Source organism: Odocoileus virginianus, unplaced genomic scaffold, assembly GCF_023699985.2.
Source record: "Odocoileus virginianus isolate 20LAN1187 ecotype Illinois unplaced genomic scaffold, Ovbor_1.2 Unplaced_Contig_8, whole genome shotgun sequence".
Classification (NCBI taxonomy): domain Eukaryota; kingdom Metazoa; phylum Chordata; class Mammalia; order Artiodactyla; family Cervidae; genus Odocoileus; species Odocoileus virginianus.
In genome coordinates, this window is record NW_027224325.1 from 1201586 (window position 1) to 1227670 (window position 26085).

Consider the following 26085-nt stretch of genomic DNA (forward strand, 5'->3'; position numbering starts at 1 on the left):
TGAAGTGGGTTGCCATTCCCTCCTCCAGGGGATCTTCCTAACCCAGGGATCAAACCCAGGTCTCCCGCATTGCCCGCAGATTCTTCACTGAGCCACCAAGGAAGCCTTTGTTATAAGCAGGAACTCCTATAAGACTATGAGCAGATTCTTCAGCAGAAACTTTGCAGGCCAGAAAGGAGTGGAATGATATATTCAAAGTGCTGAAAAGAAAAATATGTCCAACCAAGAATACTCTACACAGGAAAATTATCATTCAGAACTGAAAGAGATGACAGTTTTCCAGACAAGCAAACATCAAAGAAGTTCATCACTAATCAACTGGCCTTATGAGAAACGTGAAAGGGGCTTCTTTAGTTGAAAAGAAAAGGCACTGAGTAGTATAAGAAAACATATAAAAGTATAAATCTCAAGGGCAAGATAAATATAATCATTTACAAAACTACTATAAAAAGGTTAAAAGACAAGTAGTAAAAATAACTATAGCTAGAATAATCAGTGAAGGGATACACGAAATAAAAAGATGTGAAGTGTGATATCAGAAATATAAAATGTGGTGGAGGAAGTAAAAATGTAGCTTTAGCATTCGTTCAAACTTAAGTTGCTATCAACTTAAATTAGACTGATATATGTATATAATCTGTTATATGCGAGTCTCAGGGTAACCTCAAACAAAAACCTATTGTAGATACACAAAAGATAATAAAAATAGAATCTAAGTATAATATTAAAGAAAGCCATCAAACTGCAAGGGAAGAAAGCAAGAGAAGAACAGAGAAGAACTACAAAACAGCCAGAGAACAAAGAACAAAATGACACTAAGTACATACCTGTCAAGAATTACTTTAAATGTAAAAGACTAAATTCTCCAATGAAAATACTCAGACTGGCCAAATGTACAAGACGACCCATCTATCCAAATGTACAACAAGACCCATCTATATGCTGCCTATAAGAGACTAACTTCAGATGTAAGGAGCCACAAAGTCTGAAAGTAGAGGCATGGAAAAAGCTGTTCCATGCAAACAGAAACCAAAAGAAATGCTAAAGCAGCTATACCTACATCAGACAAAATAGACTTTAAAACAAAAACTGTAACAAAAGACAAAAAGGGCATTATATAATGATAAAGGAGTCAACTGAACAAGAGGATATAACATTTGCAAATGTTTATGCATCTAACACAGAAGCATTTAAAATATATAAAGCAAAGACCTAAGGGGGACCTATATAATAGACCTAAGGGGAGAAATTTACAGCAATACAATAATAGGAAGGAATTTTAATAACCCTATTTTCATCAATGGATAGATCATGCAGACATAAAACCAATCAGGAAACATGGGTCTTAAATGACACATTAGAATGAATAACCTTTAGATAGATAGATAGATAGATTATACATTCAGAACATTCTATATATATTCACAACATTCTATCCAAAGTAGCATATTATATACATTCTTCTCAAGTGCACATGTAACACTCTTCAAGATAGATCACATGTTAAGCCATAAAACAAGTCTCAATAAATTTAAGAAGACTGAAATTATATAAAACATCTTTTTCAAACACAAGTACATAAAACTAGAAATCAGAAGAAGAAAATTGGGAAAATCACAAAATGTGAAGATTAAACTACATCTTAATGAACAACCAATGCATCAATGAAGAAATCAAGAGAAAAATAAAAAAATACCTTGAGACAAATGAAAATGGATATATAACTTGCAAAATCTCTGGGATAAGGAAAAGTAGTTCTAAGAGGGAAGTTCATAGTAATATAGGTCTACCTCAAAATAAGAAAAATCTCAAAGAGCTTTACATCTAAAGGAATTAGAAAAAGAATGAAAGAAGTCCAAAGTTAGTAGAAGGAAGTAAATAACAAAGATCAGAGCAGAAATAAATGAGATAGAGACTAACAAGACAATAGAAAGGATCAATGAAACTGAGGAGGCTATTTGAAAAAATAAACAAAACTGACAAACTCCTCGCAAGATTCACCAGAACAAAAGAGGGCTCAAAAATAAAATCAGAAATGAAAGAGAAGTTACCTTTGATACCACAGAAATACAAAGAATCATAAGAAACTACTATGATCAATTTTATGCCAAAAAACTGGACAACCTAGAAAAAAATCAATGAATTCCTAGAAACATGTAATCTTTCAAGAGTAAATCATGAAAAGTAGAAAATCTGAACAGACCAATTACTAGTAAGGAGGTTGAATCAGTAATTAAAAATATCCCAGCACATGCAAGTCCAGGACCTGATGGCTTCACTGGTGAATTCTATCAAACATTTAAAGAATATTAATATCTATCCTTTTCAAACTCTTTCAGAAAACTGAAGAGGAAGAAACGCTTCCAAACTCATTCTATTAGGGCAGCATTACCCTGGGACCAAAACTGACGAGGACAACACAAAAAGAGAAAATTACAGGTCAGTGTCACTGATGAATACAGATGCAAAAATCTGCAACAAAACATTAGCAAATTAAACTTAAACATACATTAAAAGGACCCATACACCATGATCAAGTGGAATTTACTCCAGGGATGCAAGAATATTTCAACATCCACAAATCAATGTGATACACCAAATTAACAAAATGAAGAATAAAAATATGATCATCTCAACAGATACAGAAAAAGCATTTAACAAAATTCAGCATCCATTTATAATAATTCTCAACAAAGGAAGTAGGGGAAACATGCCTCAACATAATAAAGGCTATATATGACAAGCTCAGGCTTCCAGGTGGCTCTGTACTGAAGAATCTCCCTGTCAATGTAGGAGATGTGGGTTCAATCTCTGGGTCAGGAAGATCCCCTGGAGGAGGAAATGGCAACCCACTCCAATACTCTTGCCTGGAAAATCCCACAGTCAGAGGAGCCTGGTGGGCTACAGTCCACAGGGTTGCAAGGAGTTGGACATGGCTTAGACACTAAACAACAACCAACAACCATGACAAGCTCACAGCTAACATCATAGTCAAAGGTAAAATGCTGAAAGCTTTCCTTCTAAGATCAGTAACAAGGCAAGGTTGCCCACTTCCACCACTTTTACTCAATAGAGTACTGGAAGTCTAAGCCATAGCAATTAGGGAAAATAAACAAGGAAATACACATATCACATATTCTTTATACACACACACACCTACACACCCACTTACACATACAATGGAATATTATTCAGCCAGATCACGTTAAGCCACAAATCAAGCCTCAATAAATTTAAGAAAACTGAAATTATATCACACATTTCCAACCATAATGGTATAAAACTAGAAATCAATTACAAGAAGAAAATTGGGAAAATCGCAATGTAGTTTTAATCACAAAGCTTAAACTACATTAGAAAGAAAAAAATCTTTGCAAGGCAACATAATGCCTTGAGGACATATGCTAAGTCAAAGAGTCAGACAGACAAAGACAAATGCTGTGTAATCTCACTTATATCTGAAATCTAAAAAACAAAGTAAACAAACAAAACAAGACTCAGAAAGAACAGAATGGTGGTTGACAGTAGGAGGGGGATTGGGAGGAGGTAGGTACAAACTTCTGATTATAAAATAAGTAAGTCATGGGGATGTAATGCTGTAGCATGTGGACTATAGCCAATAATACTGTAGTACATAATTGAAAGTTGCCAAGGAAATAACTCTTAAAGGTTCTTATCACAGAAAAAAATCTGTCACTTTGTATGATGACGGATGGTAACTAAGCTTGTTGTCATGATCATTTTGCAGTGTATACTAACATTGAATCATTACATTGCACATCTGAAACAAATATAATGTTATACACCAATCATAGTTCAATTCAAAAGAAAGGAAAAGAAACAATCAAGGTACTTCATATTTGCCCTACATAGGGCAACCTACCTTAAGCTTTATTTGTCTCTGATAATTATTTCAACTGCAACCAATATGACTAATTAGAACACATTTATACTCTATAAATCAAATGCTCTAGTCAGAATAGAAAGAAGCCCATAATTTTAAAAGAATATTATTATTCACCTAATTTCCAAATATGATAATGTAGTCACTCATATTATACAAAAAAGCCTTAAATATGTTCTTAAAACTCTAAGAAGCACATTATTCCTTTGTCAAACTAAGGGTAAAACAAAAATAAACCCACTATATTTGTTCTCTGAGTGAGAATCATATATAAATAAATTTCTAGATTTAAATGCCTTACAAATATAACCCGTTATTATGCTCTAATTTACGGCTGACTTATTCAGCTTTTACCTACAGTTTTAGCCTCAACTACTCAGATGGTAAAGAATCTGCCTCAATGCAGGAGACCTGGGTTCAATCCCTGGGTCAGGAAGATCCCCTGGAGGAGGAAATGGCAACCCACTCCAGTATTCTTGCCTGGGAAATCCCATGGACAGAGGAGCCTGGTGGGCTACAGTCAGTCCATGGGGTCACAAAGAGTCGGATACAACTGAGCAACTAACACTTTCACATATCACGTTAACTGAGGTATTACGACACCACTAGAAATGCAATTCTTCCTCATGTTAATGAAACTGTTAGAGAAAACAAAATCTTTTAAAAAACCAAAGAAAGTAGAAAGCAAAACAAAAGCACCATATTCTACCAAATCGCTATTGAAAGTTTTAACAGGAATAGCCAAATGACAACGTATTTAAACTTACAGATTGGTCAGGTCCATCTCCTCCCAGTACTCTGAAGCCAAACCCTGATTCCTGTTTCCGAAGAAACACATCCAAATCTTTGGTGTTTGGTGCTAAGGAAAACCAGAAAACAATAAATACAAACAAATATACACAATACACAATTTATTTTAAAAAGTTTAACACTATAGAAAAACTCAATCATAAATCCTTGTTTTGTGCTCTAGCTCAATCAAGATTGCTTAGGAATATTTATTCCCATTTCCACACACTCAGTATTATACTGCCATTAATTCTTCATGCTTTCAAATTGATGTTTTATCTTCCGAAATATGGTCTGGGACTATCAAGATAAACTGTGACTGGTTACATAAGTATGAAATCAATTATATATATTTCTACTTGTTGTGCATCTTTTCCTAGCTCAGTCATGTCTGACTTTGCGACCCCATGGACTGTAGCTCACCAGGCTCCTCCATCCATGGGATTTTCCTGGCAAGAATACTGGAGTGGGTTGCCATTTCCTTCTCCAGGAGATCTTCCTAACCCAGGGATTGAACCTGGGTCTCCCACATTGTAGGCAGACACTTTACCGTCTGAGCCACCAGGGAAGATGTTTAGATCTATTTCTAAAAGTAAATATATTCAAAAGTTAAACCACTTAAACTTACAATTGTGCTTCAGAAAAAAAACTATCATCAGTTGGTAAATTAGTATGAAAATGAATTTCTGCCTTATGCACACTCTCTTCTCATCATCTGTCCACTGGACTCCTCTAAGGAGTCTACTCTACTCTCTGGTTTCCTCAGATTACATACCCTTCTGATTCATCATCCTTTGTATTCCTGCCAAGAAAATCTTTCCAAAACACAAGCCCAATAACTTCATCCCTATAGTTAAGACCATTCTGTGGCTCTTTACCAGGTATATCATTGTCTCCAGCTTCCTCAGACTGGCATAATCCGCTCCCCACCAGCTGCTCCTGCCCTCCCCTCTGGTATCCACTGCAGACCACACCCAGCTAAACTGAAACTAATTGCACAATTAAGGCCACGCAGTAAGCAAATGCTATTCCTTCTTTCCCTTTCATCCATCCTACAAGCAACTACCTCTTTGTCTTACAGCTTAACTTCCTATGTGAAGCAGTATATGATATTTCCTACTACTCTCATCAGTAAAACCGACCATTTTCTACTTTGGATCCCAATTCATCCAGCGTATCCTTCTATTACTGTACCTGTTAGGGGCTTATTTGTATATGTATTTGATTATTTCTTTGTCTTTTCCATTTAGGTTTAACTATCTCTTTGGATGCAGGGTCTATGTAACCTATTACCTCTGTACTCCCATTACCTACTATGATGTTGGGTAGATAGAGGCACATTTCAAAAACAGTTCAAAATATGGTTTTGAAGAAAACAAATGAATGAATGTTGAGTATGAATGGAAGAAGCCCAGAGCTACATTAAAATGGGAATGAATAACTTCAACATATTGGTTTCTAGAGATGGAAAAACAAAGTTTTTAAGAAAATTCAAATTAATGTTGTTGCATGCTTCCCTGAAATATTCCACAGCTACTTACGTTTATCTTCATATAAAGTCTTAGATTTCAGGTAGACCTCAGAAGGATCCAGTTTCGGGGATCCTGACCTGATAATGCTGGGTGGAAAAGGCATAGGCTGGGGAACAGGCTCATTTATGGCCTCCAAACTTTCTGAAGTTTCCTTTTTATCTGTTTTCTGAAATGGAAAAGGGCCTTACTTAGTATCTCAAAAAGCCAGATGGTTGATTAGTGCAAAAAACTGTTGTCTGAACCAGTATGTCAACTGATTACAGTTGCGTAAGCAGCAGGGTCAAAGCCACAGCATATTTGCAGTCTTAGCGGAGTTCACTTTCACAGTCATGTGTATTTGATTAAAACATATTTCACTTAAATTAGAACACGTTTATAATGATGTCAATCAAAGGGCCTTAAGTAGTCCTATGTTAAGGAATTTTGCCCTTTTTTCTACCACCAAGACATAAACTGACTCTGAGAAGACATACAAGACAGCACTTCTAAGCAGAGCAGGAGGAAGACTCAGAGAGGACCTCCATTTAATTCTTGATACCCTCACCTCCCCACTCACTGAATTAATTTCCAGTAAAGATGTTTAAGGAATATTCTTTCTAAGAAAATGAAATACGAAGTGTTAACTCTAATTTAGGTTGTAATGATGACACTGTGAAAACCTGCATGGTCAATTCAAATATATCATGAGAATGCTCCATGCCTAGGAATCAGATAAGGGGTATATTCATATGTTCCCATTCAGATAGAACTTGTCTAGAAGAATAGCTCAGCAAAATGACTTATTTAATAAAATTTAAAAATGAAATCCAATAAACAGCTTCAGAAAATAAATAGTACGGTTTAGAGAACAGCTTGTTATCCTGAATTATGGTGAGGAGAGGGAGATTATAGACATTTGTGATAAATAATTAAAGTGACTAGGATGCAGGAGCAGCAGCTTGTCAGGCAGGGCTGAGAGGACAGTGGCCATGAAGTGTTGTGCCAGAAGGGACCCTTCGCTGACCAGGACCCAGCCAGATGCCTGGGAGGTAAGAGTAGCCTTTTCCTCTTTCTCCCCCTTGTCCTAGGATTCAGTCAGAAGCAGTGAGAGGTCATCAGAAACTTTCATCAATTATAAAGCATTAGGGTCCCCGTGGCCACACTGGCATCCATTATGAAACACAGGGTAGCATAGGAGTTAAAAACAATTACTAGAGGGCCCAGAGGAATGAAGAAAAATGCAGCATAATTCTAACTGAACATGTAAAAAGAATTTCTGTTCACACTGGACCTAAGGGGTACAGTCTATAAAAAGGCTGAGTGTTTCTTTCCTTCTGACACATAAAATGGCAAATTTGCAGAGGATCATTTTCAGGGGGCTATAGAGAACTAATCTATTTTGTATCTGATGATCTTTTGTTTAGCAGCCTATGATTTATGGTTATAGAAGACCATCTTTTAACTATAAGTTGATACATTCCAAGTCAAGCAAACTAGAGCTAACAGGATTATATACCTAATTGTCTTTATATCCATATAACTGTAAACTTGAATAGTTAAGTAGCTACACGTGTACCTAGCACAGTTTCTTTCATACCATTATCTGGTGGGTCCTTTGTTCGGGTCTTAGTCTTTACACAGGTCCTAAAGTAGGCTAGTCAGTTATTCAGAAGACCACTACAAAAAGAAGTGTTCCAAGTCTGACAGCCTGTTGGTCTGATAACAAGCAGACTGAGCAGAGAGGCCACAACTGCTCCAGCCCTGGATGTCAGAAGGTGAGCTAAATGTGGGTAATGACAGTCCCCATGTGCTTATGGGAAACCACTACATCTTCTCATTGCAGCAAGACATCTGCCCAAACGTTTAGCTACTCCTTACCCTTGCTCCTCTGAAACACAAAGAAAGCCAAAGGACCCATCAGTAGGCTCCTCAATGGGTCCACGTTTTACTATGTAGAAGGATCAGACTACTACAGGTCTCTAACATTTCTCCAACAGAAACACTTAACCAGCAGAGCACACTTCCGCTATAGATGGCTTTTTCTAACTTGCACACTTCCCTGAGTTTCTGTTCCAAGCCCAGGGCAGTCTGTCTTCTGACTCCTCCCGGTCTGTAAACATCCACCCCACGAGCAGCCCTCATGAAGTGAAACGCAGCATCTCTCTGTGTGTGTTGGAAAGAAGAATTTGAGGACAACTGCATACTCACCAATTTGGCAGTTTTAGTTGGTGAAGGAGGACCTTAAAAAAAATGAGCCACATTTTAAAAACAGAGGAAGGATTCCCAGACTACAAATACTGCTAATGTTTATGATAAAACTAGCTTTGACTTTTAGTAGGCTAGTAAATTATGTTCAACATGTTCTACGTGCCAGGCATTATACACATATTTCATTTTTTATGACAATCTTAAGGCATACATGTTTGGCATTTTATAGATAAAGTAAAGCAAGACTCAAATAGATTAACATTACTTTCCTGTACTGTGGAATCAACCAGCAACTAGGCAGGAAACTGACATTCAGCCTGTTTGACACAGAACCCTAGACACTTACATCTGTTGGAACTCTGAATAACTCTCCAGCCCCCAGAAAGAGATCTGCACTTACTCTGAGCACATTATCACCCAGAGAAGAAACAAAAACAGTTCAAAGAAATGAGAATTGAAGTTAAACTGTTCATTTGCCTCAAAAATGAAAACTAACAGCCAGTGAGATACATGTGAAGGGCTACATTTTATTCTTTAAAATACTGGTCATTCATTGGTATGGGTTTAAGAAAGCCTGTTAAAATATAACTTTTTGATCAGTCCTTGGAACTGCATTTATGTCTGGGAGCAGTTCAAGTCAGTTGATGACCTTGGAAAATAAAATTATATTTCTCTCACATGAGCACTGTGGGGTTTAATTAACATTTACTGACAGATATTAAAGCTTAAGATAAAAGCTTTATGAGCGCAAGCTATCATGACTGCTTTTACAGAACAGATTAACACACCATCCAACATTTTTACTTATTCACAGAGATGCTAGCTCTTACAAAACATCCTTGGTACATTACAGAGGTCCAGATGAAGTACCACTGCTTGAAAGAGTCCATCTCTATTATTGCCATCAACAGAGAAAATGAAATTAAGAGGATATATTTCATCTGAAGTAGCACAATGCTATGACTCTGTCTAATCATTAAAGTTATAAATCAGATTTTAAAAAAACAGAGGGAAAGAAATCTATAATGGACACAAATGAAACCACTAATAACTAAAAAAAAAAAAAAAAACTGCTACAAAAGATACTGCTTATGGAAGCAGTCAGACAGAACTTAAGGAAAATGCACACTCATTATCAGCTAAGTCTTCTGGGAAAGAGATATTCTGACCTGGAAGGAAGGACAATTCACAGATATAAATGCATGAACAATGAAGACTTTTCCTTGTGCTTTTACTCACCTCCTCTTAAGATAAGTAATGGTACATCTGCACCTACTGGAAACTGCTTTAGCACCTCTACCACTTGGAGATGTGTTAAATTCTGCACATTTTGATGGTAAATCTCCTTAATGATATCCCCTTTCTGTAGGCCTTGACACCATTGACTATCCAATATCATTTTCACCTTCTGTCCAGCTGGGCTGTCAGCAATTGCAAACCCAAAGCCTTTGGGGCCCTTGATCAGAGGGATAGTCACTAGTTCTGGCTGGGAGCTGACTGATGATGCCATAGATGCTCTCTGTTCACTCAGATCTGATGCTCCATTGAAACGATCACTGATCAAGCTGTGTCCCGATTTTCCATTCTGGTCTAGCACCACTGCTCCTGACTTAAAATCCTGAGTATTCAGGCAAGTCTCTCCCTTAGTTAATGACTGTCCATTGATGACAGGAGTAGCAGCAACAATGTCCACAACAGGATCTTCATTGTCATCAGGAAGCGGATACCCACGACATAGAGTAAGGTTTACATACTGATTGACAGGTACCAATTGAAACATCTGGACAACATCTGCATGTGTGTGACCAAGGACACAGTTGCCATTGATGTCTACAATAACATCACCTGGTAAAACATAAATCACATGAAAAATGTTAAAGCCATCAAATAAATCGATCTTTTGTTGGGGGAGATAAAAATAACTGAAATTTAGCATCTAAATTTGAATTCTGGAAACCTCTTACTGTTCATTAACTACTGAAAAAATAGATTTTGAACACAGACATGTCATTCTCCCTTCAGTGACTCCTCCCTAAAAAGAATATATAAACGTGTGTGTGTGTGTGTGTGTGTGTGTGACTCTTTGCGATCCAATGGACTGCCTGTCAGGCTTCTCTGTCCATGGAATTCTCCAGGCAAAAATACTGGAATGGGTTGCCATTTCCTACTCCAGGGGGTCTTCCCAACCCAGGACTGAACCTATGTCTCCTGCACTGGCAGGTGGATTCTTTACCACTTGAGCCACCTGGGAAGTCATATAAATGTATGCTTAGTGGCAAACAGTTACGACCTCAAGCTCAAGTGAATCTTAAAAAAAATTAATCTTAAAAAAATTCATATTATCCTTGTTAGTATATCCTTTGAGTGACACCTAAGTGGGCACACAAAGCTAGGTAGATTGAGGTAGGTGTTGAGTACATAGACAAGGGGTGCACAACTCCACCGGCTACTTACACAAACAGACAAAACAGACATTCTTTAAATACATCTTATTTCATGATTTTTAAGTAGCCATTGATTACAATGTACTTAAAAATTCATTCTAGTTTGAACAATGTAAGGTTAAAGATTAGAATAATAACTTATGAATGTATTTTCTTTTCACATCTTTCTTTTTTGGAGAGACTTTCAATTTAGTGTAATTTAGTTATCAAAAGGAGAAATAAGCAACAAAAAATTCAATACAAGTAAAGAACATATTAGTTAAGATTCTGAAAATTCAGCTGAATTAATCCTTATAAAAGCTGGTTTTACTTTCTTGATTTTACATCATTATGACCATTTTGGTTTTAGGATCTTTGCCACTTGACATTCATCAGTTGTGTGTTTTTTTTAATGCAGTTTTGATTTTTAAAATTTGTCCTCTGATGTCTTATCCATTTGCTGCTTTTATTTGAGTATGATTATTTAAAAGGTTATTGCCAAATAAAGGTGCTTCAATTTGTTCTGATTGCATGTAGGCTTTAAAAAATCAACATGAACACTGTTTAAAAACAAATGTTAGCCTGTGGAAATTCACTTCAAAATTCAAGAAGATAAAGAAATTAAACTAATTAGAAACAAAGCTTTGACTTTTCCTCCCCTAGTCAAAGTTCTCTGAATTTTTATGGAAGTATCATATTGCTTTACAAATTAATAACACTGTTAGACAAATCTAAATCTATATCATAAAATCCTGACAGCATATATAATAGTTTTGAGATGTGTTTCATGGACAAAAACATTTAAAAAGTCAAAATTGAGGACTTAGGACAAAACCTTAATTTTAATCTCCAGAGTTTGTTGATTTTATAAAGTAATAAATTAGAAAAATAATTTTCTTTATAAACATAACTTTTAATTATTTTATTTTTTTAACTTTTCATTATTTTAAGTTTTCTAGTTTAAATTTCTATCACCTAATTTGGGAAGCATAATATGAGAGATCCCATATTCTAATTGAAAATAAGTTGATACCTGCCATCAAAAGTAATATGACAACTGAATCATCCAAATGGAGAATGTATTTACATATAGTATGTGAAATAACAGAGGATTAGAAAAGCCTAGCAAATAGTGTAAGAAGCAGCCTCAGTGGCTTATTAAAATCTTCTGGAAAAAAAGTATTTAAACCTTCCTCATAATCAGTAACTACTCTTAAACTTCCTCTAACCTACAGCCATAAACAGTCGCTCACATAAAGATGTTAAGAAAACTACATAAAAGACAAATTTATACAGCTCTGTAAAAATAATAACATTATTGTCTATAATTCTTTTTTTCCCATTTTTTCTTTTCCTTTTTTTTTGTATTCTTTTTTCTTTTTTTAGCTTTATTGTCTGTAATTCTTAACATAGTGGCTTAACTTTACTAATAGCCACTAAGAAAGAAAAAAAACAAAGAAAAAGGGCCAACCTGGTGAAAAAATGTGGGGTATACCAACTGGTTCAGTATCACTGCAAACATCACAATGAGTCACTGTTCAAAAAGGTTACAGGTAAATGTTAAATAACTTCAAAAGTACCCTATACAATCACAGAAAATCAAACAATCAAATAATTTTCTGAGATGGTTAATAAATCCTTAGCTTAGTATAGCCAAAGGGTTATCTCAAACTATACAAACTATACAAAATATTAATAAATGATCCTCCCTCAAAACTACCATGTACTTAATTTAGAAGATAAACTATTTTAATACAGGAATCTACCTCTTGGTTGTATAATTTCTTTCTCTCTCTCTCTACACACACACACACACATACACACACAAAATATATATATGATATATATTTATACAGCTATTATATATTTGGTATATATGTAATATATACATATAAAACATTTTCACTATAATTTTTGTTATAGGATCACAACTCTTTAAGTACTTTTCTTTTTTAAAAAATTTTTTGCCACGCCATGTGACACTTGTGAGATCTTAGTTCCCCAACCAGCAATGGAACTCGTGCCTCCCGCAGTGGAAGCGGAGTCTTAAACACCGGACCACCAGGGAAGACTCCCTTTAAGTATTTCTGAAAAACCTGTTACCTGGTGCAATTTTCCCATCCTGAGCTGCAGGACCATCTTTCAGCACATTTTTCACTTGTAGGAACTCATCAGGCCTATCCCCACCAATAATGGTAAAACCAAATCCCATTGTGCTTTTCTTCAATGACGCTCGAACAAGGATGCCTTTAAGCTGGGATGGATCTCGAGTGAAGTGCGATTTTTCTGTATCTGCACAAAAATGAGAAAGAAGAATAATTACAATGAATATACTCCTCAGAGCTAATTCCCAAGATAGTCTATATAATTTAAATACAACAAACCATAACAGAGAGAAAATAAGAGAGAATCCAATGTTATAGAACAGTTGGAATTTAAATTCATATATTAAATCACTGAAAAAAAACTTAGCTAATGAATCATTTCTCTTTTATAGGACTCTTCTATGTCATTTGAAAGGTATAAAAACATCTATTTCATCTCCTTCTCATTGCCTTTTCTGTACTTACTTTATCTAATCGCCAAGAGTCCTTTAGATAGAAGTCAGAATGACACACCTGAAGGATAAACTTTATTATTAAAATCCTGAAAGCCTTGGGCACTCATTCGGATGTATATTTCATTTGAATAAGCAGTTACTGGAGCTCTATGTAGAAAACACTATACTAGGACATATACTATCACAAACTTATAAAAGAGAATACACTGGGAACTTTTTATAACCCATGACTCAGGCTTTCTGCAGCCTTTAACTTATATCTGATGAGTGGAGTGAACCCCTGCACTACTAGTAAATAGCTTCATGCTTCTTTCCCTTTTACCTGTGTTTAGTGGAAACTTTAGGAAGACAAAAAGCACAGTTCCACTGCAAAGCATATTTTTAGGGGTTTCCTCAGATGATCCTAGCACTAAAAGTGATCCACATTTGCAAGTAATACCTGTCTTCTCTTTCCCAGAAAGTTTGCTCCACCTGGCTGCCCTTAGGGCACTTATGGGGATCAAATTGTACAGGTTCATACCTTAAAAAGCACTGTTTAAGTTAGCTTTTCAAAATATGGTTTAAATTTATATGATAGAATCATACAAGTCAATGACATGGTAACCATCACCACAGTCTAACTTTAGCACAGTTTCTCTCTCCCCAAACACACACTAAAGAAATCTTGATGCTCATTAGCAGTCACTTCTCATTTCTCCCCAACCTGCCCTCACATCCTAACCTCAATCACTAAGCTACTTTCTGTCTATAGACATGCCCAATCTGGACATTTTATATAAATGGAATTATATAATATGTGGTCTTTTGAATGTTTTATTTCACTCAGCATAATTTTTTGAGGTTCATCTGTGTTGTAGCATGTACTTTATTCCTTTTTTATTACCAAATAATATTCCATTATACAGATATATCACATTTTATTTATTCACTGATTTGTTGGGTTGTTTATACTTTTTGGATATTATGAGTAATATTGCTGTGAACACTCATGTACAAGATTTTGTGTAGGCAAATATGTTCATTCCTTTTAGGTACATACTGGGAATGGAAATGTAGCAGTTACCATGAACATATTAATATTATAACTATTGAATATTCTGAAGGATTGCCAAACTTTTCCAAAGTGGCTGCACCATTTTACATTGCACCATCGATGTCTAAGGGTTCTGACTGCTTCACACCCTTGCCAGCACTTGTCACTGTCTGCTTTTTTTTGGTTATAGCCATCCTAGTAGGCATAGAGTGGTCTTTCACGGTGGTTTTGATGCTCATTTCCCTAATGACTCAAATTCACAAGGCTGACTTGTTTCATATTGAGAGCACACTAATATCAAGCCCAGAGTTATCTTTGTGTATCTGCTGCTGCCCCTCTTAGCATGCATTAAAGCTTACAGGGTTTAGAAAAGAGCAGGCCTCGGGCTGCTCTGTATGGCTGCGTGGCTTGTGCAGTATGCACACGGCTACTGCAAGCAGCAGGGCTGTCCTGGAAGTACTGACAAAGGCAGGTTTGGGGCAGGAGTAGGTCTACTTTCTTTGTTATGTTCTTTCCAGATTTACTGATATCTTATAAATACAAGCACTGGACATTAAAAAAAAAAAGTCAGCTATTTCAGGCTTCTTCTCATGGCTACCTATTCTTGCAGCGTCATCTCTTGTTTCTGCTATGCTCTGGTCATTCGTATCTGTTCTCTGACCCCTGGACCACCATTTCATGCTGCCGTGATTTTATATATCCTGTTCCTTCTACTCAGTATGCCTTCTTGCTCCTCTAAAATTTTCATCTGCCTTATTTTGCTTTTACTGACACTTAGAAGACCCAGTTCAAATATGTCCTCTGTTTGAAAGTCCCCCTGCCCCTCAACTTCCTCCTTTAAGGCAAAGGTGAGCACTTCACTTTAAGAGGTAGGTACTGCTACTATTCATATTTTGCATTAATAGATGAGAAAACAAACATTTAAAAAACTCATCCAAGGTTACATAGCTGGGATTCAAACTTGCTCCGTCTCCCTGCACATTTAACTACTAACACAGGATGGCACCTATCAGCACATATTATAACCACCGGTTTCCTATTTTAGACTGTAAACTTTGAGGGTAAGACCTATCTTACTCTTAATCATTTTTTAATACCAGGTAACAAGGAAAGCACTGGGCATATAGAAGGTGCTCAAAAATATTTATTAATCTAAAAATATTTGCTCAATCAAATGTAAAACTTAAGGGAAGGGACTATGTTTTTGAAGAGGGGCTATAAGAAAAAACTGTTTCATCAGCAACTGAGTGAAGAATCTACTAGATTATGATGATATAGATCTTATTAATGACAGAGAAGGGGGAGGCACTGAGGAGGGATGAGGAGGATGGAAGAAATTCCTGGACATCTTTTACAAAATACACATGGCTAGGCTCATCAAAATCTTAGGACCCATGCATTTTAAAAATGCTCCTCAAATGATTCTGATATTACTAATACCCTACCATCCCAGTTGAGAATCAATGATATAGGCAAACGATATAGTGGATTTGCTCAGTATTTGTTCACATCAGCTAATAAAGAATCCTGAATGGTCACTGATGTTAAATCTAAGCAATTCACTTGTGAGAAGCTCATAATGAATCAAAGATCTAATATTGACTTGGCCTTAAACACTATAAAACAATCCAATTTACAAATTAAAACCTTGCAGCCATAACAAAGTTATTCAATCCCTTCTCCCAACAATTTCACACTTTCTATATAAGCAGCAAGAGAAAAAAAACTCAACATTCTCAAAATGGCCAGATGCTTTATTAAGATTATTCATATCTTTACAGTAACAAAAATTAAATAGTCTCTGTTGATTTTCAAAGCCCCAACAATTCAAAGTTCAAACTCACTTCTATTATTTCAGCATATAAATGTCACAAGTTATTTTTAGAAGATAGAGGTAAAAGTTCTACCTGGTTTTGAAGACCCAGTATCAGCCTGTCCTAACTGCTTTTTCCTTTTGGCTTCCTCCACTGGATTTTCAAACTGGGTTTTCTGGTTAAGGTGACTGTAAAATGTAGACAAATATGCATTTCAGTTTAATATGAAAGAATTACATATTTTAAAATAGACTCTCATATCATTCCATCATCACTCATTAAGGGACAAACATGTATCCTTATGCTATGGAACCCGGAGATGCTGACAAGTCTTGGAGGAAGAGCTTGTCAGCAACTAAAGAACGACCCACAGAAGACGCCTAGAAGTCAAAGTTGCTGAAATGTTTCATACAGCTTCTCTATAATCGTTCCTAATATTGCTAACAACAGTTTTCAAAACTATAAATAAAGCCCTCATATATGATATAGCTAGAACTACTGGCAATTAATCAATTAAATTTTTTTAAAGGCAGTTAATGGTAGGAAGGTTTTAAGTTTCTCTGAAGTGAAGCAGCTGTGAAGACACTTTTAAAGAAATCTAAGTACAGACGTCTTCTAAAATTTTACTATTATTTTTCCAACTGACTCACCCACATCAATTTACATCAAAAAAGCAAAGTGATTTGCTTTTATCAAACTGTTATCACAGACCAACTCTTTTACAGTTAAATTTCTTCAAAATTATATAATAACTAATTACATAATTATAAGTTCAACTCTTTTTGACAATTTAGGAACACTCATAACTGACTCTTTGAAAGCATACAAGTCTGTGGTGGAAATCAGAAAAGTATGGGGAGACAAGAGGCAGGGCATTAGATGACAGTATTCAATACACCATGGTAAGATATGTTTTACAGAAGGAACTGAGCATCGGCTATTCTGGAAAGCCAGTTAATTATAAGTCGATTAAGAATGCAACTACTATATGAAAGATGTTTAAGACTGCAGCTAGGTCTAACACAGAAACAAGGGGGAATTACATTCTAGTACTTCTACACTAAAAATACATTTCAGCCAATTGAAATTCATTTTCCAGAAGAATCCATTTTAATAAGAAGTGACATTACTACATATCAACAATTAAACATTAAATCATGAGAATTTCAGATTATGATTGTCTTTAGATAAGCTGAATATTACAAAATCTATACATAGTCAATCATACAACTTGGATATTTTCTTTACCACTTGTGTTCATTAATGGGGATGGAGGAGGGGTCGACAGGGAGAAAAAAACCCCTTACAGCAAGGTATCCTAGCTTCCGAGTATGCTTCTCTATGTCTTTTAGGATTCTAGTGCATTATCAACCCTGCGACAGATGTAGGTATTCAGTTTCAGAGCTCTAAATATGGCAAGTTCTACGTGACATTCTTTGGGTTCTGATTTCACTAAAACTAAAGTATGCTTCTGCTTCTTACTATGAGAAAGGACCTTATCAACAGAGTTAACTGTTTAACCTTCCACGAAAATGAAAATCTTTGGTGTTAAGTTAGGAACCATTTTTAAAGTTATTTATTATGTACTGATAATTTACATATTCCTGAAAAAACAAAACTAGAAACTGACACTTTGAAAAGAATAACCTGTTTAGAAAGAACCTTGGCTTACTTGAATGTCATCAGTTAGAATGACTCACTTTGCCGCCCAGGCATTAATACATAAAAAGGAGTAATTTATATTTATACTCTTTGTAATGTGTGGGAGAAGAGAGTAGAAGAATGCAAATGAGTAATCCCTTTCCTGAAAAGTCTTTGACAAAAGAGTGTAAGATTTTAGAGAAAAGAGTAATTGCATCTGTCATCTTAGACTACCTAGATTAAAATGCCAACCAAAAAACACAACAGTAAAAACACTCTCCTTTTCCTTTCTTTACTTATACCCATAGTATTATTAACATGTAACAAATTTTATTTTCTGTAAAACTAGCTATGGGAAGAGAAGGGACCATAATAGATTATTAGAAAAAGTAAACAAGAGTAGCAAACAAGCCTGATTAAATAGATAATATATAATTTGAAATTTCACCTCTATTAAAATTCTGTGTAAATATATGAATTTTAAGAATTCATCTCAACAAACAAAATCATTATTCTTCATGAAAAGTTAAGATATGAAAAGCAGATGTATATTTTGACTGTGTCACCTAACTGTACAAAGGCAATTAAAGAACACATTAAGACAACATTTCTAAAGACATGAGCATTAAGTCTTAAGGAAGGCCTGCCATTAAATTTTGGGACACTTTTATTTCCAAAAATAAATTAATCCATTTCAGAATCTCATCTTCTAAATAAATGCTTACCCCAAAAACCTGCCATTGCAGTTGGTGTTACTACTATAAGGCTCTTGCCAAGAGCAATCGCTGTGCCATCTGGTTTGACAAACTAAGAGAGCCAGAGAGTAGCCGTTCAAGTAACAGCTTTTTATCTCCATCAGGAAACTCACTGCAGATTACTATAGTTGAGATGCAAAGCTTAACTAATCTGGGAATCAAGCCACACTTCAGAACTCGGCTGATTCCATACTAATGTGCATCTTGAGTACAGCGTGCTCTTTCTTAATCTAATAAATTACCCTCCAGTAAAATGAGCTCGTCTGGGAACTCTCATACAAAATCACATCGCTGCCACTGCTGTTGATTCTAATCAGGCTGTTTCACATGCCTCCATGACAGCTGGGAGCAGGTCACTTCAGGACTGCCCTAAAGTTGCTTCAATATTAGTACATCCTTGTTTAATGAGAACCAGATCATTTAGTGCAAGATTTTATAACAGGCAAATGAATTTCACCTCTTGACCATGCATTCAAATTTGTTGGAATGGATACTAAGTGAATGAGAATCATTATCTCAGAAATGTTCAGCAGTGTTAATGGCAAATAATAGTTGATGGAAACCCAATTTGAACAGACTAACTATTAGGGGGAAATTTACCAAAAATTCTTTTCAGCTAGCCTTCAAATATTCCTTTGATTTGAAAAATGGGTTTTTTTTTTCTTTTAACTAAATACACTTTAGAAAAAAGTAACAAAAGAGCCGCTGTATACTTCTCATATCATAGTATCAGAAAGATAAGAAATAAAATTAACATAACCTTTCAATGGAACGGTTACGTTATAGATCTAAGGGTCAAACTGAGTTATTTTTCTTAGGGTATAAGTTAGACTTTGAGAAATCATTCCAAAACTGTCTCTAACCACAGTGACTCAAGTAACAGCCTACACACTAGTATAAGAACTAGCATTATAACAGGAATCAGTTACTCACTTTAGGGAAGTGGCATTTATTCATGCCACCAAATGATGAAAAACTAATTAGCAATCATAAAAACAGAAGATGCTCATGTTCACCATTTTCCAGGTAATAATATTTTGCCTTCACTACCTTGGCAGATGGTGCAGACTCCTAGTTCCCAAGTTAATAGTAACCTCTCTGATGTAATTATTTGCCTGGGAGTAGATGACTGAGGTCAAAATTCTATCTATATCATCTGGAAAGAAAGCAATCCCAATGATCATAACAATGTAGCAATTAGATAAATGAAGAAAAGGGAAAGAAAATCAGAAGTTGATGTTATCCTAATTTCTCTGGCTAACATAGGCAGGTGTTTGATCCTCTATTCCAACACAGATTTACGTTTAAATTTAACTATAGCAGCTGTGTCAGAGCAACTTTCACCTCCAAAAAGAAAACTAAGTTTTCCTTGATTAACTCCTTAAAAAAGAGAACAGTTGTAATCATGTACTTCAAAATTTTGGATCACTATGATACAATGTCCTCAAAGTCCTTTCATTGCCTTGAGAATCATGCAGGTGTGGTGTTGAAAGTGACCTTACTAGTTCACCTTTAGTTTTCTATCTGACTACTTCTCTTTCTAGAGGCCGTAGGAGTACTGATGACATCTCCAGCTATTAATCATCTGAGCAACTTCCCCTTGGCTCTCTATACTTACTTCAAAGCTAACTTCTAGGGAACACAGAATCAGTGAAGTAAATGCCCACTGTGCCTACCTCCTCCTTCCCCTGGTGGCAAAACCTGAAAGTGGGGTTGCAGACGCATAAGGTACTTCATTCACTCCCCAAAGTTGTGCAATGAAAGGGAAACATTTGGGAAAGCATAAACTGAGGCAACAAACTTACTCAACATAGTAAGTCCCATACTGAGGGTCCTCTATTTTCTCCCAGCCGTAAGGAAGTTCTGCAAATTAAAAAAAAAAAAAGAACTGAGTGAAATGCCAGTTTCAAAACCAACAAGAAAAGAATTTACCAAGTGAATTCCTGTCTTTTTATTTCAATACACTGATATTTGAGAGACGGTAAGGTAAGAACTCGCTTTCAAAGTACAAACACAGCTTGACTCGAGAGGCTTCTTCAGGAACCAGTAAATGTCTCAACAAGCAATTAGAAGCAGAGAACAAAAGACAACATTAAACTCAAAGGTGTTTATTCGAATCGTGAGTCATAAAAATGCTAGGTATTTAAAAATGATCACCTGGTATAGTTATTTCATTTAAACAGCTTTATAGCACTGATGTGAGACACATCCTGCATGTCAATAACATGCAGTAGCTGCTCGTTAATTTTTTCACTATGATGCAAAGGAACTGTCAATTCTTTCTGTTATCACATTCTAACTCACTTCTCTCCACAGGAAAGTCCAGTCTTGGATTTAAGCCATTTCAAGTGGGCAATTTAGATTTGCTTAAAAGCTAAGAAAATACCTACTTTCTCTTGAAATAACAAGATCTAAGTGTCTGAAGGAAAACTACAGTGCCTTGCGTAGAATCTCTATTTGTGTATGGTCACAAAGAAATATCTTACATAGAATTATTACGTATTATTGCAAGTAAAGTGACCAATAAAATATAACCAGAAAAATTAAAGGTAGTTGAATTTCTGATAGCTAAAAAAATAAAAATATTCTGGTCTTTTCAACATAAACTGACCCTGTCAAGAAAGAATCTTCTTTCCTTCCCACTAGCTTCCCTGGTGGCTCAGGGCAAAGCATCTGCCTGCAATGTGGGAGACCTGTGTTCGATCCCTGGGTCGGGAAGATACCCTGGAGAAGGAAATGGCAACCCACTCCAGTATTCTTGCCTGGAGAATCCCATGGACAGAGGAGCCTGGTGGGCTACAGTTCACGGGGTCGCAAAGAGTCGGACATGACTGAGCGACTTCACTTTCTTTTCCCTCCCACTCTGTCTGTTTTCCAAGGTAAGGCTGCTGAAGAATCTTTGTATTAGTCAGACATGGTTTAAGTTGGCAGGAGTGTTCCTAGCAGGTGATTTTTATTTATCAATTATACACAGGAGCTCAGCAAGAAGGAAGTTTAAAAAAAATCTACAGTTGTACACTATAATGACCACTCTTTGATTTTCAATTTCTTGTAGACTGTGTTTCTGCTATACTGAAACACAGACACATGTGCATATATATACAAATGACACATGCTAGGCAGCAAACAGGCTTAGAAAACATCAAAGGACTTATTAATTTCATATCACTAAGCTGCAGTACAATGTATCCACTTTGTAAGAAAAAAATCCCATTGAACCTGATAAACAGTACAAACCGTTACACTCTAATAAAAAGTATTATTCCACATTCAGGACAAAAGAAGAGAACAGATGACCAGCCTCTTGATGAAAAGCTGTGAATCACCTCCACCCCTTTTTCTCCAGCATGCCTATGTATATAATATTAACTGGAAGTTCAGAAGTCTGGTGAGCTTTTGCGGTTTTCCTTTGAAAAAATCTGGTTGAAATGTCTGAGATGGAAAAGATGAGAATAGCTGAAAAGTAACTACTATGTGAAAATAGATCAAAACAACTGAGAAGAACTGGGATATACTTCAGTTCACTTTGATCCTCCACAGCTACAAGGCAAACAATCATCAATTAAGTACAATATTTTATGACTCATGTGAACAGAAAAAAGAACAAAGAGCATCACTCATCACCCAGTTCTACAAGGGTTAAGTTGCAATCCACTGCATCCTGAAAGCAATTCGGGATGAAAAAATAAAACAGGATGAGGCACTCTGTGCTTTGGATAAACGGGTCTTAGATAATTAGATGCATTATTGCAGGAAGAATTTCAATGACCCCAGTGACTTTTCTTCCCATACACAGAAAAGTACTAAGACCATTAACTTGAGATATCTATCTGTTGTTTGTGATTAGCAGTAATCTTTTATTAAAATGCATGCTTGACTACATAGACATCCTAACCAAAAAATTCATATACATCCTGGCTCCTCTACTAGCTCTTGGAACAGGTCCTCAGAGTTACTGAGTACCTGTCTCCGGGGCACAGTCCTTGGTTAGACCCTAAATAAAAAAGCTCACAACTCTCATTCACGTTGTGTGTTTTTCTTCAAGTCAACACCAAGCAACTGCTCCATGAATAAAAGTATTTGTTGGATTGTATCTGTGAAAAACTCTATAATAATATTACCAAAGCAATATCATGGAGAATTTCCTATGAGAGAGAGATAATTTTCTTTAATAGAAATTTTCTTGAAATAGCATGGGAACTCAATTGTGCTATGTAAAGATGAGTTCTACAACTGTACCACACCCGGATTTATGCTCTGTGAGAATTTTGGAGAATTTAAGCAACCATAAATTCAAGGGATTAGCATTAAAAAACAGAGACATTACTTTGCCAACAAAGGTCTGTCTAGTCAAAGCTATGGTTTTCTAGTAGTCATGTATGGATGTGAGAGTTGGACTATAAAGAAAGCTGAGCACTGAAGAACTGATGCTTTTGAACTGTGGTGCTGGAGAAGACTCTTGAGAGTCCCTTGGACAGCAAGGAGATCCACCAGTCCATCCTAAAGGAAATCAGTCCTGAATATTCACTGGAAGGACTGATGCTGAAGTTGAAACTCCAATACTTTGGCCACCTAATGCAAAGAACTGACTCATTTGAAAAGACCCTGATGCTGGGAAAGATTGAAGGCAGGAGGAGAAGGGGATGACAGAGGATGAGATGGTTGGATGGCATCACCGACTCAATGGACATGAGTTTGAGTAAGCTCCGGGAGTTGGTGATGGACAGGGAAGCCTGGCATGCTGCAGTCCATGGGGTCACAGAGTCAGACATGACTGAGCGACTGAACTGAACTGAATTAAGCAACTATAGAGATAGTTGAAATATTCCATTTGCTCCCTGAAAAATTCACTAAGAAGGATGCCTAATAAAAGATCAACATTTCAGTATTAATGTGGAAGTTGAGACAGCATTTTAGTTAGCACTTAAAGTAGCAACTAACAGATAAAGTACAGTCCTTTCTTTAGGAGTGTAAACAAATTGGTAATTTATATTCTGGATTACTCTTAGCAATCCCTTTAAACCTTCAAATGTGATAACATCAGACAGGTTTTTCCAGGGTAGATTCATGGAGTTAAAGAAGCGATTATTACTTGCCCAATTAAACTAAAGGTAATAAAATCAAGACTAAAATACCTAGCAATTTTATACACGATCCAGTGAGTCAATTCATTTACTGAATTTCTCCCCCTTTCTTTCCTTTTTTCCCTTTCTTCCTTCTCTTCCTCCCCTCTCCTTCCTTATGCAAAAATGAAAATTAGAAACACAGTTCTTGATATCAAGAAGTTCATAGTTGAAAAGTTAAGACAGAAGAAAGAAATGATACAATGAAACAGAAATTGTGAAGGTGTTAGTTGCTCAGTTGTGTCCAACTCTGCAGTCCCATGGACTATAGCCTGCCAGGCTTCTCCATCCATGGGATTTTCCAGGCAAGAATACTGGACTGGGTTTCCATTTCCTTCTCCAGGGGATCTTCCCAACCCAAGAATTGAACCTGGGTCTCCTGTATTGCAGGAAGATACTTTACTGTCTGAGCTATTAGGCAAGCATAATAATGAAACAAGCAAACTTTTGAGGAAGAGCTGAGGAACACCACCAATTGCTTGGTAAAACCGTCATCAGAAAAGTATTTTAGAAGATGGTGACATTTGAGCAGTCCTAAAGAATGAGTTGGGATTGGTGAGAGGGAGGCCATTTCACTGATCAAAGAGCACTGAGGGATTAAAACTGGCTGGCATTTTCAGTAATTACAAATAATTTGATAGGACTAGAATGAAGTATGTATGCCAGGGGGCTTGTCTTATAATAGGAACCAAAACACATTTCTGGAGTGCCGGGTTAAGGAGTTTGGCCTTTATTTTGATGATGATTAAACTGGACTGTGACATGATTAAATTAAATTTGGGGAAGTTATGGGTAACAGTAATAAAGGATGAAATAGATGGAGTGGAGTGAAAATAAAGGCAGGCGAATAAAAAAATCATTAACAGCCTAGATAAGAAATTATGAAGGCTGGAGCTAAGGCACTGGCAGTGGGAATATAGAGAAATAATGGATAATAGAGACAAGCAAGTTGAAGCAACAGAACTTAATGACTAGCACGCAGATTGTGGGAGGGGAGGAGGTCAAGATGACATCCAGGTGAATGGCTGTTTAAGCATAAATATGATACATTATAAAATATTTATTGGATACCTATGGAAACAGCTGTAAGAAGAGGAAAGAAGTGTTAATTTGGATCTAGAGGCACTTAGGAGACAGATATCTGGAGGAGGAAATGGCAACCCACTCCAGTATTCTTGCCTGGAGAATCCCAAGGAGAGAGGAGCCTAGCAGGCCACAGCCATGGGGTGGCAAAGAGTTGGACACAACTGAAGTGACTGAGACAGCACAGGAGACAGATAATAAGAAAAAAAAAGATGCGCACCACTGGACACTTAAGAGACGGCAGATTTTTTAAAGTTAGAATTGATAGAACTTGATACTTAGCTGCAATGAAGAAGATAGGGTGAGGAAAAAGTTGAGGATGATAACCAGTTCAGGCTACAGAACTGGGAGGATGTAAGGTCAGTTGGTGACGGCAGGAAGAGCAGGTACACAAAAGATTTAACTCGGTTTGGAAGGTGTTGCGTTTGAGGGGCTATGCAACATCCTTGTAGACATACCTAACAATTTCTTGGAAATATGAACCTGGTCCTGACCTCAAAAGAGAAACAGAGGAAGATAAAAGATCTGGGAGACACTGCAATTAAAGCCATGGCAGTGGACAAAATTACTGAGGTTAAGTTGTAAATAGAAAAGATGGACAGTAGAAGCTTAGGAGCATTAACAATTTAAGGAGCAGAGTAAGAATAGGGGAATGGAGTCAAAGAAGACAGATGAGAAGAGCATGGTCAACACAAACAAATGCTTTATAAAGCTGTCAGGACAGGAGATAAGGGCTAGAAAGAGTCCACAAAAATCTGGCAGTCAGGCAGGTGGTTATGGGTAACATTAACAAAAGCAGCTTCACTAGAAAGGTAGAGGGCAAAATTCAGCATACTGTAGTATTAAAGAGTAAACTGTGGAGTCCTTAAGAAATCGCCTTCTTGTTTTGGAAACTCAGTTGATTTTTTTTAAAAAAAAGCAGTTTGAGAACTCTGGAGGAAAAGGTAAGAAAGACCTAACCATATTTTCCTATTTTAAAAGCTAAAGCACCTCCCCGTGCCAAAAGTTGACTCAAAAAGCAAAACTATTTCTGGCATATTAAGCCGCTGATTAGGTCTAAGGCCCATGAACTTACCATTCCTCTTCTCCAAATAGCATTTTTCTTATTTAAATATATAAATTATAATTGATTTCTCATTGTGGAGCTCTATTCAACTGATAATTTTCTTTTACCATTCTCTAAACTCTATAAAGGTATCAACATGAACACATTTTAGTAAAAAATTTAATCTTTCTTTCGT

At 36.3% G+C, this 26085-nt stretch overlaps 1 protein-coding gene across 4 annotated transcripts in view; it reads right to left on the reverse strand.

Annotated features, from left to right (window-relative positions):
* MAGI3 (membrane associated guanylate kinase, WW and PDZ domain containing 3) overlaps nucleotides 1-26085 on the reverse strand; it is a 248562-nt gene that overhangs the window by 37213 nt on the left and 185264 nt on the right. For all 4 annotated transcript variants that reach the window (XM_070463862.1, XM_070463860.1, XM_070463864.1 and 1 more), the window contains exons 7-13: nucleotides 20444-20501; nucleotides 16336-16430; nucleotides 12939-13127; nucleotides 9652-10257; nucleotides 8413-8444; nucleotides 6235-6391; nucleotides 4672-4763 (exon numbers count right to left, since the gene is read on the reverse strand). In XM_070463862.1, the coding sequence (XP_070319963.1) occupies nucleotides 4672-4763; nucleotides 6235-6391; nucleotides 8413-8444; nucleotides 9652-10257; nucleotides 12939-13127; nucleotides 16336-16430; nucleotides 20444-20501 (1229 nt within the window). The remainder of the gene's footprint in view (nucleotides 1-4671; nucleotides 4764-6234; nucleotides 6392-8412; nucleotides 8445-9651; nucleotides 10258-12938; nucleotides 13128-16335; nucleotides 16431-20443; nucleotides 20502-26085) is intronic.